The following is a 20078-nucleotide window of genomic DNA, read 5'->3' on the forward strand; positions in this document are numbered from 1 at the left end:
CTACAGTTATTTGGGAGTATGTCCCATTGAATTCAGTGGATAGAACTTGATAAATTCCAACTCTAATTTCTAAAGCTGCAAGTTATAAAAGGATACATTTATCAATTCCCCCTGAAAGTATAATTGGTGTGGTTTATTCCACCCCACCCACCTTGCTTTCGTTATGTGGAAAGTTTGAATTTGAAGAACTGAAACTGCATTAAAGCATGGGCAGTTGGATGATAAATTGTGGTTGGTACACAGAACTTGGGCAATTGCTTACATATATTGGTGTGATTCACATGATGGTGCCCCCTTGTGGCCCCTAAACAGCATTAATATAGATAAAAAGAGAATGATATGTTTAAAACTCTAGGTGCAGTTGCCGTATGGACAAGAATATTGTTCTGAATCAACACCTGAAGGAACAATTATATTTCATTATATTATTTGTTGGCCCAGAGCAGAAATGCTTATCTGGCTTTGTTTCATTTGCACATTCAAATGCATATTAACATGTACGGTATTCTGTTTTAATAGTATGGCTGGTGGTCAGGGCTTATGGGAGTTGTAGTCCAAAAAACATCTGGACGACACCACAGTGGCTACCTCTGGTTTAGTGCTGGATAATGCTAGGTTTGCTGTGTTTATAGTTAATACCGTATTTACTTGAATGTAATGCACTCCTTTTTGGGCCAAATTACATCACAGAAATTCAGGTGCACATTAGATTTGATGATGCATTTACATTTGTCAGCAAATACTTTTTTGGTTTCAAGGTTTTGAAAATTTAGGTGTGCATTAGATTTGATGACACATCAGGTATGCGTAAATACGGTAATGTACATTTTATTTAAAGATGTCAGTATTCAAATATAGCAATATAATCTCATGTTTGCAAGCACATACAATGGTACCTTGGTTCTCAAACTTAATCCATTCCGGAAGTCCGTTCCAAAACCAAAGCATTCCAAAACCAAGGAGCACTTTCCCATAGAAAGTAATGCCAAATGGATTAATACGTTCCAGACTTTTAAAAACAACCCCTAAAACAGCAATTTAACACGAATTTTACTATCTAACAAGACCATTGATCCATAAAATGAAAGCAATAGTCAATGTTCTGTATTATAAAATAAATAACAGTATTGTAGATGATAAAAATTAAAATTATTTTTTTTTCTTACCTGCACTGATGATAGTCATAAAATGAAAAACAAGCCACAGTCACAAAAATGAAAAAGCCATACAAACAAAAACGGAAAAACAGCAAAAACAAAAGTACCAAATATCACCTCAGAACACTGCAATCAGAAACGGAAGGCTTAAATTAAAATGGTGGGGACTCAAATGAGTGGTGCAAGGGCAGAAGCGGGAGGAAAAAGGCTTAAATTACACTGATGGGGACTCAAATGAGCTGCGCAACAGTAAAAATGGAAGCTCAGGAGCACGTTCAACTTCCGGGGCAAAGTTCGAAAACCGGAACACCTACTTCTGGGTTTGCAGCATTCAGGTTCCAAGTTGTTCTGGAACTAAGCTGTTAGAAAACAGACGTACCACTGTATATCATTTGTACCAAGAGGAGACATAAGTTAGGTTCTGTTGCAAACACAATGCTCGAGCATTAACTACTATTTCTGAATAGCTACTTGATCTTGTACTATTAGGTAAAACTATGGTTTGAAAACCATTACATCATTCTCAAGCAGGCTGTCATACAAGCAAAGGATATGACATTGGGCACCAAACTGAACTTTTACCCGCAAAACAAGCTGTTAAACTAGTTGAGATTTATTTGGGACTCAATCACAAATTTCATTTGAAATTATGGTTAGGTATTTTATGATCATGCACACCATGATAATTGGAGGTCACTAATTGTCTCAGGAGTTCTAAATGCTTTTCTATACCCACACCACCAAATAACCCTGGCTATGTGTATAACACTATTTCAGTTTAAGTATGTCACAGACCAGGCTGGACTCTTGGGTACTGACTCCTGGATTAATGTTCCTCCTTTAAGGCAATCTGTGCTTGAATCCTCAGGAAAAGGTAGAATTAAAAAAATCAAATAAATCGCTTCATACATTTCAGCAAGTGTGGCTTCATGAGCCATTTTACAGGAGGGAGGAACCCTGCCAGTCAGAATATAATTTATTATTGTGTCCATGCTACCATGATAGCTGATGGGTTGAGCAGAAATGTAGCTGCCATTTTCTTCGATGGTAGCAGCTCCTTGCTTTTTGCTATGTACTTTACCCATTGCTTTTTAATTTGCTCTTTATGTACATACTTGAGCGTGATAGTAGTGATAGTGTTAAGGCACTAAATATGCTCAAAGCTGCAGTCCTATGACTACTTATCTAGGAGTATCTAGGAGTAGGCCCTACTGAATTCAGTGGGATATGCATCACAGAAAATGTGTATGTAATTAGACTGTACTGTGTATAGATGACGAGCCTGAAACAGCCTTTTTTTTTCCACTGGGAAGGAGTCCTGTCTGGAGAGCCACCACCAATCTGTCACTGACCTAGATGAACCATTCTTCTGTCTTGGTAGAAAGACAACCTCCTATGCTGGGGCTGGGGCATGTTTTTCTTCCGACTGCTCTTCCATATCCCTTTATGGGAAATATCAAAAGGAAGAATATGAAATTTAAAATAGATTGGTGTTATTGATTTTTGTCTTAAGGGGCTAAGGGTTGATGAAAACAGCATATGTCCATGTGCTTTTCTACTGATGGCCCATTTTTTCTTCCAAGGAAAAAAAATACTAAAAAAAGCAAAAAAAAGCATATGCTTCCAATTTACATATTTACTAATTAAAAAAAGCTTCCTGGAAACATTAAGCAGACTATCTTGAGTAACCTTTAACATTGTAGCTAATGGATATCGCCTGGAAATTTTCATAGAAGGTCTTCTAAATAATGTAAATGATTATGAATATGTAACTAGTTAATATGCAGCTACGAAAGGATTATCATGTAGAGGTTAATGAACACGCTGCACTTCACGGTTTGCAGGGCTTTTGCTTTTGTGCCTTTAGCTCACTTCATGCTTGGAAAGTCATGCATTGGGAATGGAAAGCTTCCTGTTTCCCTTTCAGTAAGTGGGGCACTTGAGCTGGAACTTTCTTAAAAGGTTTCATAAACATTTTTAGTGTTGTTCAATGCCAACATCCCAAACCTTTTCATTATACAGCCCATAACAGTAGTAGTAGTAATGGCAGTATTTATGTAGCATATTATTCTAATAATCCTTATTACAGTCCTGTAAGGTAGGCCAGTGTTACCACCCACATAATGCCGAGAAATCAGCCAGTTCATTCATGCTGTGAATATACTTTGAGTTTCATAGAATCATAGAATTGTAGAGTTTGAAGGAACCCCGAGGGTTATCTAGTCGAACCCCCTGCAGTGCAGGAATCATACATGACAGATGGCCATCCAACCTCCGTTTAAAACCCTCCTAGGAAGGAGAGTCCATCACCTCTTCTGAGAGTCTCTTCCATTGTCAAAGAAGCTCTTACTGTCAGAAAGTTCTTCCTGATATTTAGTTGAAATCACCACTGTAGCAAGAAAAAGCCACTCTAGCAAGAAAACATTACTGTGTTCTCCCATGTGGCTGAGCTGATTCAGTGTAGTGTAGTGGGAGGAAGAGGAGGAGCGGGGGGTTGGGGGGTTGGGAGGAAGGGCCACAGCTCACTAGCAGAGCTTCCTTCCCGCATGCAGAATGTCCCGGGCTCAGTCCCCAATGGCATCTCCAGGTGAGGCTGCGAGAGACTCCTGCCTGAATCCCTGCAGAGCCACCACCAGTCAGTGGCATCAGTATTTCTCAAACCTAGGTTTGTATGCTACGTACTTTCTGATTTCTTCATGCACTTTGATTCTGTCCCTTACTTCCTGATTCTGAATTTAGTTTGCCGTAAGTGTTGTTCGCCCTAGTTCTCCCCCATCCAAATCTGAAACCACAATTTGTGCACTGGCTATGACAAACTATGGTTTGTGGTAACCATTGTTTGCGTAGTTTCGATATTGTGGTTGACTATATGGAAGAAGTTATGGTGAATCACTAAAAGAGAGAGAGGAGGAAATGCATAAACCTAAAATCCATTTACAGGGTGTCTGAAATTGAGTCAGTGGCTTGCAACTGAGGCAAGATTTGAACCAGCAACCTCCTAGATTGTGGTTTATTATCTTGGCAACAATGCTAGACCAACCAATGAGCTACAACAGCTCTTATCTGAGGACATTAAATTCTTATTTTGATTTATTCTGCTGGAAGTAATGAATAGTTGCCTCATTCTTTTCCAAAAAATCTATTAAGGAACTCTGATTTTAGAAGGGGGGAAATTAAATACAGTAGAACACATCTATGCCAGCTACATTTGTTTTCAGATACGCAATTTTTATAGTGTATGGCATAGAATAGGAAGATTCTTTCTGCCTCTTCATGTACAAAAATGACAAGTTTACAGCAAATTGATGGGATTTTATGAAAGTAATATTGCTTTACATTTTTAAGTGGATTGTGCAAACTTCACTCAGGCTGAGTCTACAATCTACCTTGGAGTATCTGAATATAAGCCAAATCTTCATAGTTTTGCCAAGCCCCATCAGTCCCTCTTTACAAAGAAACCATCTGCACCTGTGCTTTCATGGAACATTGAAGATAAAACATTATTTTTCTGGCAAATGTTCCCAGTAGTTGCTTTCACATGTTAGCTTGTTTGTGGGTACATGAGAAACAAATATTTGTAAAGATGATTTGTGAAACCCTATATTCAGATTGGAAATAAGTATGAGTTACTTTATTAAGTTCCTTCTACATGCAGAGGTTTCACAATCCTCAGAGTAAAATTGGTATATGTTTGCTTCTGATATACAGTCTGTGGTCCATAGAGCTATTTGCATATATGCAAACCCTTCTGCTCCCTGGGACACTCTGTATTTCCTCTACTGAACATACCTTCTTTTTATTGCTTTGGCTACTGGAGCATTTCTTACCTTATGAAGAAGCATTTTGGGAGTGGAGGTACAAGAACTGCGATGGAAAGAAGGAGATTCAGAGTGCTGAAGAGTCCCTATCCATGTTCAGAAGTGTCACCTGCAGTTCCTAACAGACAATAGTTGAGGGAGCTATTTGAATCTGTAACTTCCCTCTGGGTGAAAATACAGTGGGACATCGGTTTTCAAACGTAAAACGTTCTGGAATACCATTCGACTTCCGAAAACTGAAAGCGGAAGCCTCAATTCAATAGGGAAACTCAAAATGGAAGCTGCGTTGGATGTTCAGGTTCCAAAAAACGTTTGAAAACCAGAGCATTTACTTCTGCGTTTTTGGCGTTCAGGAACTGAAATGTTTGAAAACAGCCGTTCGAGAACCGAGGTTTGACTGTAGCAGTTTGGGAGATGGGGAAAATTTTTTTCATGGGGGCTGCCATGCGGGGGGGGGGGCGGGGAAGAGTAAAGCCCCTTGCTTACATGTTGTGGTCTGATTCCTGATTGCGTCTTTAGATGCATGCACACATTTTAAGGGGCCAAAGACCTTTCAGCACAACTGATTACCTATTGTTTCTCATATGTTGCATATAGTCCAACCAACTTCCTTCAAAGTTGTATTTATGTTGTGTAGATAGCTCATTTCCCAGGAGCATATGATATAATATTTTGTACTTGAGAAAGTGCTGCTGTCACCATTATGTGAGACAGGCATTTATTAGATTGGGGTAGTCAATGTGGTGTCCTCCAGATGTTATGGACTACAACTCCCATCATCCCTGGCCATTGGCCTTGCTGGCTGGACCTGATGGGGGTTGTTGTCCAAAACATCTGGAGGTTACTACATTGGCAACCCCTGTATTAGATAATGACTCACTGCCCAACAAGGATCGTAACTCCGTCTCCTGTGTTCACATTGTTTTGTAAACTATTCAGAGGCAATGCAGCTTTACACTGTTAACAATTTAAGTATGGTTTTGTGTGTGCATTTAGCTTGATGAATACCAGAAACGCTCTTCTCTCCTTCCACAAATGTGTCCCACTATCTTGAGAACAACTGAAACAGCTCTTATATATACATTATACCTCCCAAGATACAATAAAGGGAATGGTAAAACCCTCTCCTCCCATACCTTGTATATATGAATAGATTCCTTTGTCACTATGAGGGAGTTTTGAACTCGGGTATTGTCATTACTATTATTATTTATTATTAGTGTTCAAAGCCCAGAATGTGTTTATCATATTTGAATGCTTTAAAATGTTGGTAGTGTAAATAGTGGGATCTAAAACTTTCATGTGTTTTGTGGGGGTTTTTTATTGTTTAAATAGTGACAAGAACCTGGTCTTCTAATGTATTTTGGATTAAATAATATTCCTCTTCCCAGAAGTCTGTAAATTGATGGATGTTATAATATTCACTTTTGTGTATGTGTATATATTATGTTTCTCAAATTGTAATCAAAGTTCACATTGTTTTTTATATGATTAATCAGATGTTTATTGCACCAGGGTGAAACTGAAGGTCAGATTACAGTTTAGAGTTGTATTAATGAAGAAAAATGTTTTTATGGGTGATTCTGTTTTAAACAAACAGCAAACATGCACTCCTCTTATAAATTATATTTGCTTTATTCTGGAAAGCATGTAACATTGAAAACAGATGTGTAGATTGTACAAAATACTGGTTTTATCTTGTATCATGTGTCATCTCGTCGTTATGGAGCATGCATTGTCTCAAAATATGAGTTGGGGAAGGTGTAATTTATTCTATGGTTATCAGTTTGGATTAGAGCATTGTGATAAAGTGGGCTGCTTAAGAACGAACGTTCGCGCACCTTTGCGCTGACAAATAAAAATGTATAGTGAGACGCCACCAGATCTGTAAAGCGTCTGCTCTAGTTTCTGAAACATTGAGTTTGCAGCTGTGTGCTTAGCCTTGTTTTTTCATGAGCAGTTATCTGTTTTAATGACAGGTGGTCACTAGCTGCCAAGAAAAAATTCAGCACTGGTAAGTGAAAAATGCTTGCTTGCATGCCTAAAATACCAATAAAATACTCTACGTGTGTCTTTAGAAAAGTGCAATGCGTATAGTCTTTGGAAAATTGACCAAATTCAAATAATGCTATATTTTGGTACATAATTTTGATCCTGTCCTGGCTTATTGAAATGCACCCTCTGCATTTCTGTGATGCTCTAATGCACTATATAATCATACTTTAAATCTGCATGTCTCTTTAAAAAGACACACACTAATTCCCCCTTTCCCCACCCAGAGTAATCATATAGAAAGGCTTAAGTCTATAAATCTACAAAGCACAACTATATATTTTTGTTTCTGTTCCAAGAAAGCTAAAGTGACAGTAAAATGCAGTGTGGTTGGGCACTGAAATGGTCTTGGGAAGTATCCAAAACGTGTGGATAAGAAGAACTTTGAAAAATCAGGTCTGCAATTTATAAAGGGGTCCATTGGCTTCAAGATAGATAATGGCCTTTTCCCATTTTATCCAATTGCAATGAAAATATATTAGTTTAAAGCCTTAGGTAAATGTGAGACTTCAGAGAGATTATTATCCCTTAAAATATTATCCCTGGCCTGTCTTTGTTGCTCATTTAATGTGATGCTTTTTTAGTTAATAGGAACCATCTTGGGTAAATGAAAGTTTCATATGAGTATCTGACAGGAAAAGGTATATTTAATGGTGAACGATTTTGTATGAGTTATAGAGAGATAACACTTGATCTTAACAGATACCAAATTATGCTACATCCATGCTGCGTTTACCAGGATTTTACGGAGAGAACAACAGGAGCCTTCTTGATTATTGTCTGCAGGGTTATTGCAAAATCACAGCAACTGCCCCTTTTAGTGGAGAGATTAAACTTTGGTTATACACCATCAAGCATATAATATTTTAAATTTATTTTAAGAGGCTTTTTCTTCATGCCCGAAAGACCTCTGAGCAAATAATTTATAGTTCGTGTGTGTAATAAAATGTTTGGGTTTTTAAAAATAGTTTAAATGCACATAAGTTGCAAGCCATGGTTAAGAAGAATGGGGGGAAAGGGGAATCAAGGCCATCTTTACACCTCATCATATTAAATTGTGACTATTGGTTTATAGAAAATTGTCTAAAACTATTATGCTTTGCTAATGTTTAAAATTCAGAAACCACATTATTTTCCAATAAAATGGATATTATAGTGGTGCCCACTATAAAATAAAAAGATCTCTGCTTGAGAATCTGAAAGAGTCACATCCATTCAGAATTGACAGAGCTGAGCTAGATGGACCAATAGAGTGGTCTTCCATAAATCAGTTTCCTCTGCTCCTTTCTAAAATTGGGTGCTCATCTGAATGTGCATCCCTCTATGCTGCACCAACTGGTTATGCATAGCTGCATGAAATGAGTTATATAGGATGAAAGTCTTGCCATGCAGTGCTATCAGGGAGTGGAATTGCCAGTGTAAAGTGGCAAGGCAGGGGCATCACCATGTTTGCTTGGGAGATTTAGTCCCTGGTCTCTATGTCTCACTCAAAACAGTAGTGGATCATGGCAACAGTGGATGCAAACAGGCAACCAAAATGCACAAGAAAGTGGACGGTAGATAAGTTTTGCAAATATTTTGACATACACAGCCAGAAACATTCTCAGGATAAAATATCACTATAAAATATTTTGAAAAGCACTTTCAAAACAACAGTTTTAAAGGTCCCCACATATTCCTCTGTATGGTAAGGGGGCCTTGCTCACACATGCAGGCATAGCACTGTTACTGTGGCTTTTGTGCAACTTACCACTCCCATCCCTTTCAGGTATTCAGTTCTAAGTTTTGTAATAATGGACCCGTAGTTTTACAGATGGAGTGTCACAGATCTGATTTCCTGGGAATGTCTGATTCTGTGTTGTGTTGGTTAAGGCCTTATCATGATCTGCCTGTTTCTTCCCTCAGACTAGTAACCTAGGTGGTCACTTTATTTTATTTGTTTAAAATATTTATAAGTAGGGAAGCACAAGTATAGAGTAAGGAATCTATTGACCTGATAGGCACTGTGCCCAGCACCCATCCACAAAGCTGTGGCTCAAGGTAAATGGTTTTAGCTGAATGGGCTAAGCATCATCTTTTCACTGCAGTTGTTGTCTCTTACTGCCTTGCAGACTGTGTTGTGATTATGCCAGGCAAAGAGAACAGTTGCACAAAATGAAGACCTTTTATCTCTTCCCTGCACAAACCCCTTTAAAATTCATTTGTAATTCTATTGATTTAAACATCAAACCTCCAAAACAGCCAGATATGCCATCCTTAAGAAGTGAGTCCCAAATCACAAACGACAAGTCTTTCTGTCTCGATATATATATATATACTTCTACTCAGAAGTAAGTCCTATTGAATTCAGTAGGGTTTACGCCCAGGTAAATGGGTATAGGATTGCAGCCCAATAGAACTTGGTCTTACGCTATCATATTTAAGATAGCTGTCTTCTAAGAATCGTTTTCCCTGCATGGACAATGTACATTTGTGGTACTGTTCACATTATTTTCACACACCCATTTTACAATAGGGAATTTAGTAATGCCTTGAAAGTATTCACAACAGGGTCCATTTTTGCATTCTCTGAACCATGGCAATTTCTCTCTCTGCTTTTATATTCAAACCCCAAGTGAAAAGTAATTTGCAAACTTATGTACCTTGTTCTTGAAAGTAACATGGTTTGAATTCTGCCAACAGGAAGAAGGTGGAGAGTGACTATGAAGCTCTTCAGGAACGACTTGGCACATTGCCTGATAGACTCTCTTATGATATCATGGTAGGTACTATTTATTTCAGTGGAATTATAGGCAGCCCTTTTTATTATGGCCCACTGCAGATAGCATTGCACAAACTGCTAACCAGGAGTTGTCCTGTGGTTTGTACACTGCTTTTTTCCTTCTCCTTTTCACACACTTTCCCTTTCCATAGGCAACCCTGGTACAATGCAACCATGGTTAGGGTTTGCAGACAATGGTTTAAGCTAATGATGTATAATGTTAACACTGGTGCATACATAATTTAAACACTTAGCACTAAACACTTAGCTCCAAGAAGGATTCAATTAGCCCATGAAGTGCTTGTGACCATCTAAAGGTTGTTAGATTTGGAACATCATATCTGTGCTAGAGCTATTTGCACTTGCTTTGGATTGGCTCTGACTGACCATTCCAACCCTTGCAAAGGTGGGGGACCAATTAGGCAAGGCATTGTTCGGTTGGTGAAGAACTGTGACAGGGAATGCCGTCCCTAGTGAGGTGTGTCAATCTCCAGTCTCCCTCCCTATTAACTTTTAGAAGAAATTTGAAAACATTCCTGTCTACATATACATTTGATGGTTGAAAGTTCTGTCCCTGTTCACCCTGAAATTATTATTTGGGGAGTATGTGATTGCTTTTAGGAGTTTTTAAACTGTTTTTAAGAAGGTTTTAAAGTATTTTAAAGAAGTTTTAATGGAATTGTTTTAGTATTGACATGTTTGCTGCCCTGGGCTCCTTTTGTGGAAGGTGCAGGATCTGTTTAATAAATAAATAAATACAGTAATGAAGGTATTGTAGTTAGCAATGATTGATTATAGACAGTGTTTAAATGTATGTTTTCCTATTCCTGTCTTGTTTCTTGAAATCTATAATAAATTATAATCTCCAAATTTTTGACAGACGTACTAAGACAAAATCAAACACGTTTGATAGAGCCTGTTTATTTTATTGAAACCTATAATTAAACCTGCAATACACACTAATTTCCTGTGAGGTGGAGAAGCAAGCAAGCAATCGTATTTCCTGAGTTTTAAGTTGTGGGTATTGATTTGTATAAAAAGCTAGTTTTTTGTTTCATGGAAACCAAAAGGGATATTTTCGTGTTCCTTCCGTTCCTAGGATATCTCAGTTGGACTTTTACTCTAGTTGGGATCTGTATGCTTTTGAATTTGGAGTAATTGTCAAAGATTTCAAATTCAGTATTTCAGTGTAATCACAGAGCTCAAGATGTTAGTAATGACACATAACATTCTCTACCTTGAGGATTCATAACTAAAATGCTAATGGATGGAACATTAGGAGATAATGTCAATTTCATGACTCAGCAATGTGCACACATCACGTGTCCTTAATTTACTTCCTGGTTTTATGGTGCAACTCATCTGAGAACATAAAAGCAAGCTATATTTAAATAATAATAACAACAATAATAACAATAATGAGCTCTTGTAATTGTGTTGCATTAAAGAAGTTTCCTTGGAAAGACTTTTGTTCTCGTTTACTACAAAATTAGCTGAAACTGAGACCTGCTTGCTTGATAATATAAAATAAACGGAAGTTATTATGGCCCTAAGAGTCCCTACCACCACACACCGATTGCTTGGTCAGTTTCATTATTGTCCTGTAAGATTTAAGAGTGATTGTTAGGACCCAGACCAATCCTTGCTGTTACCAAGTCCAACCACCCCCTGACTCCTGACTTGCTCTTGTCATCCACCTTCTAAGAGAGCAGTACATTGGATGTTGGTAGATCTGCATTAAACGGTTTGCTCATATGAATCCATTTAAAAGTTAATTTTATGTCCAGTTTCTGAGAAACCAGTGTCTCTTCTAGGTGCCAGCTTTCTCGTGTGGAAAAGGTTGTTGGCTAAGTAGATGCTCCTGTAACTTCAAACATGCCTGGCTATGTTCTACTTCTACTGTTGGAGATATCATGCTTCTGAATGCCAGTTTTTGGGAATCACAATTATGGAGAGTGATTTTGCACTCAGTTCCTGCTTTCGGGCTTCCCATGGGCATCTGGTTGGTCAGAACTAAATGGGCAGTTGGCCTGATCCAGCAGGCTCTTAACTATGCTCTTATGTCTGAACATGATGGGCTCCCTAGACCTGACTTTCTAAGTTTGAGCAGACTCTACATTTGTGGTACAGTTGAGCTGTGGATCTTGGTGCCAAATGATTTGAGGGTAGCTAATCATAAAACATGGATAGAAAAATAATTAGACAGTCATGAAAGCTAGGGATTAATTAACACTGTCATTGATTAATTAAAATCTTACATTATACCATGACTGCCAATTGGTATTCTGAAGCTTTAAGACTGCCAGCAAGCTCTCGTACTAGCCATTGATGAGATATAGGACTGGATGTTCCTTAGTATTGCACAAGGTAGACTTCCTTTCATCTTCTTTACCATTGCTTTGTTCTTCTGACAGGTACCTTTTGGTCCCCTTGCTTTCATGCCAGGAAGACTGGTTCACACTAATGAGATCACAGTTCTTCTTGGAGACAACTGGTTTGCAAAATGTTCAGCAAAGCAGGCCAGCAGTCTAGTGGAGCACAGAAAAAAACGTAAGTATCCTACTAAGATCGAGAAAATCATTAAAATCTCATGTTGAGGTGTGGTTCAAAAAAGGTCTAAATGAAAAGCTTAAAAAGGAGTGCTTTATTGTGTTAACATGTAACAAATTAAAATAAAAGAACTTTAGCTTTGCAAATTACTGCATAATCGAACTTCAGGGTGTGCACATCAGAATGAACTTATGATGCAATGCTTCAAATGAAATCATGAAATGGCAATACTGATTGCATTAACATATAGTATTGTAATACTTCTCAACTGTAAATTACAGTAGGCAGCCTTCAATACAAATATTGGCATAGTCATAGAATCATAGAATTGTAGAATTGGAAGCGACCTCAAGGGTCATCTATTCCAATTCCCTGCATTGCCGGAATCACAGTTAAAGAATCCCTGACAGATGGCCATCCAAGCCATGCTTAAAAATATCAAGTGAAGGAGAGTCCACCACCTTTTGAGGTAGTCCATTCCATTGTCAAACAACTTTTACCATCAGAAAGTTAATCTTTCTGGTAATTTGAATCCCTTGGTTTGGTTGCTCCCCTCTGGAGCAGTAGAAAGTGAGCTTGCTCCATCTTCTATGTGACATTGCTTCAGATATTTGAAGATAGCTCTCGTGTCACCTCTCAGTCCTGTCTTCTCCAGGCTAAACATATTCACTGCCATCAACTGTTTCCAGACCCTTTATCACCTTGGTCTCCTTTCTCTGCACAAAATTGACTGGCGTAAAATGAAGGATAATGAAATAGGATTTTTATATGGTCTGTTTTCATTTATTATACTGCTTCTGTATCTTATGTATGGTTGGGAGCATTCTAGATTGTTTTAATTTTTGTAGAACATCTTGGTTCTCCTCTTAAAGAAAAGCTGCATTAAAATGTATTTTTTTAAAAATTTACCCATAAATAAAATTATTCCAGGCAGATAAAAGTTTGATCTCTTCATCCTGAATTTGATCCTTTGTCTCTCAAAGAATTGTTCATTGTTAACATTCTCTTCTTTTAAGAAGCAGTCTATAGACTATAAGAATTATGAGGCTTTATAATGGTTTTATAACAGTATTAAGGGCACAACCTATACTGAAAGCACACCAGTAAACAGAAAAACATAATTTGTGAAAGCCCTGCTGTGCTTGCAGAACTTGAGATATACCACTAGCATGAATGATACACAGGCTGAACAGCTAAAACAGGATGGAATTATAGGTAGAACATGGGTGATACAAGGATGGAACATTTTCATTGTATCCTATTTATCTTCAATCTTATCGTCAGATGTCCAGAATGCTGCAGCTTAGATGGTCAGAGGTGCCTCTTTGCAAGCACATAACATCCCAGTGCAATCAAATCTGCATAGCTGCTGCTTAACTACCTATCCAGCTTTAAGGTTCTGCTACTTCCATATAAAGCCCTAAACAGCCTTGGGCCAGGTTACCTGAAAGACCTGGACTTTCCCTCCATTGCTTGGTAAGGGCACTAATGGAACTTGTTAATTTTGCCATAGGCTGGTGGTTATTGGCTTGTGGTAACACAGAGGAGGACTTTTTCACTGGTTGCACCAATGTTGTGAAATTCTCTCTGTGCTAAAAAGGTACCTCAGTATAGGCATTCGGCCAGCTCTTGAAGACATACCTGTTTAGATAAGCATCCACTGATCTGAGCCTCTTTCTTTTATTGCTGTTTCAACTGGTCCTAATTGTTGTGCTGTTCTAATTGGCTTGTTTTATTGTACATTTTAATGTGGGTGTTTATTTTAATGTTTTGATAGAATTCTTTTATTGTGTTTTTAAATTGAATGTTTCTATTTTTGTAATCGCTTTTATATTTGTAAACTGCTTAGAAGCCTCTGTGGCAATTATAACAGTTTATACCAGCCCTGGTGCAAATAGTCTGGCAGGATGAATGGGAAAAAAGCCATCCCGTTTCCTGGCCTCAACATTGCATAGGATATGGTGTAACACAGCACCCAGTGACAGCACATCACCACCAGTATATAAACCCCACAAAGGGAAGTGACTGCACAAATGATAAGGCACACAGCATGGAGCTATGTGTCTCTGACTCCATGTTGTATGCATTTTGAGCTCCAAGAGTCATTTCTGATGATAGGAAACTATGCAGAAAACATACTTCACAGCAAACAGCTGGCCTCAGAACACAGAGGGAAACTTAAGCACACTGCAAACACTTTTCATCTTAGAACCCCAACATGCCGTTGCAAAATCTCTGTGGGTGTCAGGAAGAAGCACACCACAGAGGGAAGAAAGGGAGCATGTCTTGCCCCCTTTGATATGTTTGAAAATATCATCTTCTGAACTTTTCCCTCTAACATTCCCCCCTCCCCCAGCAACAGTGGGAAGTTAGTGCCCCCACACCAGGGGAGTCACTTGGTGACACAGGCAGGTAAGCTCTCTGTTGGTACAGGCCAGGTGATCCAGTCCACCCATTGTCACTGTTGGTCAAACAGTCGTTAACACCTTGGCTGTGCAGGCTCACAGCCCTGGTGCATGGAGCTGAACCCAGTGTCCACTACAACCCATGGGGAGGAAGGAAACAGACATCAACACTGGCAGAGCCTCAGGTCATCCTATTCACTTTTCTAACTGACTTTCTACTTCGTAGACAAAAAATTACTGTCCATCCAGGTTCAGTGACTATGTGCTTCAGCTGCTGTTTCTCAGTACTCTCTCTCTTTCCCACTTCCCTCTCCACAGACCTCTCTCCATGCCCCATTCTGTGCTGACCACGAGGGAGTCATCCCACCTAATACCAGCAGCAGTGACCAAAATGCTCCCAGCTCCATGAGATCATTAGCCCACTTGCTCTAGACAGCTTTTGCACCCTTACAAACCCTGTGACACAGAGTTGCACAATTAGTTAAAGAGTCCCCAGCATGGGGTTGGTGCTATCAGAAACACTGTACTTCCTGTACTGCTGTCTATCAAGCCCTTATCCAAGGTATGCATCTTGCTGGAGCGACTAGCCAACAATCCAACGCATGTTGGCTTTTCCTTTTAGGAGATCCTCTGTCCCAGATGCTCTCCAATAAATGCTTTGATATTGCCACATGTGGTGTTGCTTTGTTGGTAGGGAGTGGTAGGTAGGCCCCCGGGATGGAAGTGGAGTGTTTAGACAACACTGGGGAGGGAAGCCTAGTAATAGATTTGGTGACAGCGGCCCCTCTGCTGTCTGATAACTCAGGTTCCCTTGACTGTGAGGGGGCAGACTTCTCAGAGAGCAAGGTCCAGGTTGAGAACTTGGGGGCGGGGAATTTGCTGGTAGTGTAAGAGCCACCTGAGTGACTTATGCTGATGGCAGGTGATGCTGGGGTGAGAGTTGTAAAAGCAATATACATCAATGCTGTGTGTTTCCTGGAGGGTGAGGGTGAGGCATTTACAGGTCTGCTGATTTGATACTGTATTAGTTATAGATGCACCTGAACTCTGTCTTGTTTGAATGTCCTGAATTGTAAGCTTATACAATTGTAAGTGAATGAGCAGGGCAGGACCTGTTTGACCTGCCGGAAGGCTTTCTGGAAGCATCTTTTTTGGCCATTGTGTAAATCAGGATTCTAGGCTACGTGGACAGCAGAGCTCTTTGTATGTTCTTAGCTGCCCACCTCCACTTGCCCATCTCTCAGGTAATGGAACTTGTCATTTATTGTAATGTGTGGAAGTTGGCTCACCTTTGGGTAAAAATTGCTTACATTTCACTAAAAAGAAAACTCCAAATGCCTGGATCATGATGATGACGATTGAAGGAATTAGTCGACTGCAAATGAAAAGAAACATATTATCAGAAAGCTTTTTAAAAGTGTATGCATTACTGCATGCATACAGTGGTACCTCGGGTTAAGTACTTAATGCGTTCCGGAGGTCTGTTCTTAACCTGAAACTGTTATTAACCTGAAGCACCACTTTAGCTAATGGGGCCTCCTGCTGCTGCTGCGCCGCCGGAGCCGCGATTTCTGTTCTCATCCTGAAGCAAAGTTTTTAACTTGAAGCACTATTTCTGGGTTAGCAGAGTGTGTAACCTGAAGTGTATGTAACCTGAAGCATATGTAACCCGAGGTACCACTGTATATGCCCCCCACGTGTGTATGTATGTATATGGATATGAGAGAGAAACTGCTTCTAAAGGGACAAATAAATCATCCTTAGTGCATTCAGAAACATGTAAACTCTCAATAATATCCAAAAAGGAATATTTGTTCCTTTGATTCTTGACACAGAGTGGAGCTCTGATATAATGCCTGATCAGAACAGAAGGTTGCTAGCAAATAATCTTTCAAAGCTACAAATCATACTTGCAAATCGTATTTGTTCTCAGTATCTAATTATAATCTATTAGGTAAATACTGCTTTTAATATTCTTCAAATGTATACTGAAGACCCCCAACAAAAGCTTTGTTAAAACCCAGATAAAGTTACTTAGGTGCCAAATCCTCCTACACAATCCCTTAAAAGCAAGAAAATAACAAGTTGCATTAAAGGAAACTTCTTTACTGTGCCTTAACACCCACATGTCAAATTAACAGCTCTTGCTGATGACTTAGTACCTCCACGACGTGTTGCCCTCCACCTCCAACATATTAGGGTAAACAATGCTCTCATTACATTTTTTCCAACTCTCACTGAAGACCACAATTGCATCTCCAGCCAAAAGCTGCATTAGCATGTTTTTACGCTATACATTGTGCCTTGATGATGTGTGTGGTGAGTTCTCTTTTGTGCAGTATAATGGCATGACTGAGGACAGTTTCTTCTCAAAATACCAGTTGCATAGGAAAATTATAAAATAGAGAGAAGCTATAAGATATTCACACTAAATATTTCTGATGAAGGAAATTCATACATTTCAAGTTTTTCAACCGACGCACTGTAATGTCTCTTTAATTCACTTTGCAGATAGGTCTTCTATATTCAGAAGGAAAGAACAAAGCAAGCAAAACAGTCCAGTTTTCTTAAACAATTTCTGTATCAGATTTGTCTATTGCAATTATTAACTGATTGAGATTTGATATGGGTGCTATTTATTTATTTATTTATTTAAGGAATTTTACACCCTGTTTTTCAAGTTTTCAAGGGACAGGCAATGTCTCATGCCCATGAAAAACCTTAATCGTGATGGACTGATCAAAAGACTTGAGTTTTAATTCCACAGATTAAAAATTATAGGCCGACTATATTTTGGCTATTGATCAAAGTTGAGTGGTATAACAATTTTAGATTTTTGTCTTCTTCTTTTTTTTTTACAGTTTTTCATTACTCTTCCAAGCACTGTGCTCACCTCATCAGGCCACTGAACTGAATCTGATTCCAAACTAGACAGTGCTCTGGACTCTTTCACAGGGTCTGTATATTAGTAGAATCAGGTTCAGCATGCAAATGAGTTTAAGAGAACCAGTGACTAGCTACTTTCTTACAACCGTTATCAAACAACATTTCCTTCTTAATTAGATATGTATGTGTGAAGCCAAATGTTTGTAATACAGATCTCATGCAGTGGGACTGAACATGTTAGGCTGGGTTTTAGGGCCCTGTGAATCAGGCAGGCCATGTGAAGCAGGAACACAGTTGGATTGACTGGGTTGCCATATTAAAATCCATCAGGGTTGTGGATATTTCAGCACTGTGAAGTGAACTCGGCTGCTTGATGTATACATGAGTGCAATAGAAGCCTAGAGACTGTGACACATTTCTTTCGTCATTGCTTTCATAATTCATTAGTAACCTTAAACAAAAAGGCATCGGTGTCCTGCTAATGCTGCAGTTTTTCTGCTATGTGAAATTAATTAATTAAACTAATTGATTTTTAAGCATTGTTTCTCATCTGTGAGGCTGAGCTGCTTGTTTTCTTTGCTGTATTTCCAAAATATTGCAGAGCCAACAGAATCCACCTGAAAGTCAGGCCACTGTTTCCCAAGATTATCAAAGGTGACAAAATCAGACAGCAATCTTCAATGCAGTCTTTAAAAAAAGATTTTACGTAGTTTGAACATCAGTATCAGAAGAGGAAAGCACTTTGAAGACTCGCTCACTGGCTCTTGTACTTGCTTTATTTACTGCTAGGATGTGGAACCTGTGGCCTACCAGTTGCTGAACTAAATTCTCACCATCTCTGGCCATTGGCTATGCTGGGTGTGGTTTCTGGGAGTTGTAGTCCATCAACATCTGAAGGGCCACAGGTTCCCCAACTTTTATTTCATAGATACTTTCTTTTTCATAGATAATAGAGTAATGTAAAACTACAGAAAGGTCCTGTAACAAGCAGTTACAGATTCTCTTAAGCATCACTGTTAGAATTTTGGCATTCCTGATCTCCTCCTCCTCCTCAAATGGCAGCTTCTGGGACTCCCAGCTCAAATGGAGGCCATAGCAGTGTGGGAGCAATTATCTGTTTTTTGAATCTCACTCCACTAGTGGAGCTGCTATTTGTCTCTTGGGAGGTGAGGATGGCATATAAGTACTCTGCCATACAGTACCTGTGTTTCCCCCCCGCCCCGCCCCACCCACCTACATGAGGCAAATAGCAGCTCAAATTGAGCTGTGATTGAGAAAGCCATGTGGGGAAAAGAATTAACCCCATTCCCTGTGCTCTGACCCCATCTGAATTGAAGGCCACTCCATGAATGCCTCTGCCCTTTTAAATAAGCCCCTGGATCTACTGATGGCATATTTTATGCATGATTGTCCAGTTACAAGTTGACTTAAATGCCATTCTGCACATAGAAAGAGGCAACAGTCCTAAAATTATAGACTGTACCACTTCAGACAGGAGTGTGGAAAGCGGGAGTCATCTTTTGTTTTATGCTCTCCCACATGCTGTAGTATATGTGGAAATATTCAGAAATATGACATACTCACCCCACTGCAGTCAAAAGTGGTACAGTCCTGAATTCTACCATTTAATTCCTATTGTGCAGTAACTTCAGTCCCACAGAGATTTGTATTTGCATTAGTGTTGTTCAGAGCAAACAAACATGCACGTAGGTGCAGGATCAGGCAACTACGATTGTAGTTTTGTTACATTGTAACATAGGACAAATATATTTTGTTTCAGGTGGCTTTGGTTGTGACGCCCCAGTTCTTAAAATGTGAATAGAACCTAAACAATACTTGCTATCTTGAACCTGTGCACATGGACAAGTGATTATGGATTCCAGTAATCTGCTGCTGTTTGCATGAGACTGGGCATTTCTGCCATTATGGCCTCTCCATCTTTGGCATCCTAAATAGTTGCTCTTCAAACGTTTTTCAGTATTTTCTTTCTCGGAGTTAAAATGTATAGCCTTGTTAAATACAAAAAGCAATTTGAATAAATACCTTGGCTTCTTTACATGTTCTGACAGCCTGTAACAATTCCTGACTCTTGACGTACTATAAACAGACCTATTTGATAAGCTAAACGTTTCAGAATTTGATTTCTGTTTACCTTAAATCACTAATATCAAGTGGTGCGGTATTCAAGTGGTGTCTTGACTAGCTTTCTATTTTACTTGACAAAGTTTTGTGAAACTGATTTCCATATTTCTTTTTTAAATGAGATTTTGGTTTTCCAAAGAATAGTACCCTCATTCTTTATAACTGCTTCTTAACCTTGACAAACAGACATGCAGAGTGATCTTTTAGGGTTGAATTGTTTCCAGCATTGATTTTGCATATAACTTGAAGGGCATGTTTTCACATGCTTTTGGTTTGCCAGACAACTGGTATAGACATGTTTTGGTAG

At 39.0% G+C, this 20078-nt stretch overlaps 1 protein-coding gene across 2 annotated transcripts in view; it reads left to right on the top strand.

Moving 5' to 3' along the window:
• Positions 1-20078, top strand: part of URI1 (URI1 prefoldin like chaperone) — a 44824-nt gene that overhangs the window by 10643 nt on the left and 14103 nt on the right. The window contains exons 2-4 of one of the 2 annotated variants that reach the window (XM_081201223.1): positions 6955-6989; positions 9710-9788; positions 12203-12338. In XM_081201223.1, coding sequence (XP_081057349.1) covers positions 6955-6989; positions 9710-9788; positions 12203-12338 — 250 coding nt within the window. The remainder of the gene's footprint in view (positions 1-6954; positions 6990-9709; positions 9789-12202; positions 12339-20078) is intronic. The other variant, XM_081201224.1, reaches the window with a different exon arrangement.

Source organism: Podarcis bocagei (assembly GCF_964188305.1).
Source record: "Podarcis bocagei genome assembly, chromosome: 7".
In the NCBI taxonomy this organism is placed as follows: Eukaryota; Metazoa; Chordata; class Lepidosauria; order Squamata; family Lacertidae; genus Podarcis; species Podarcis bocagei.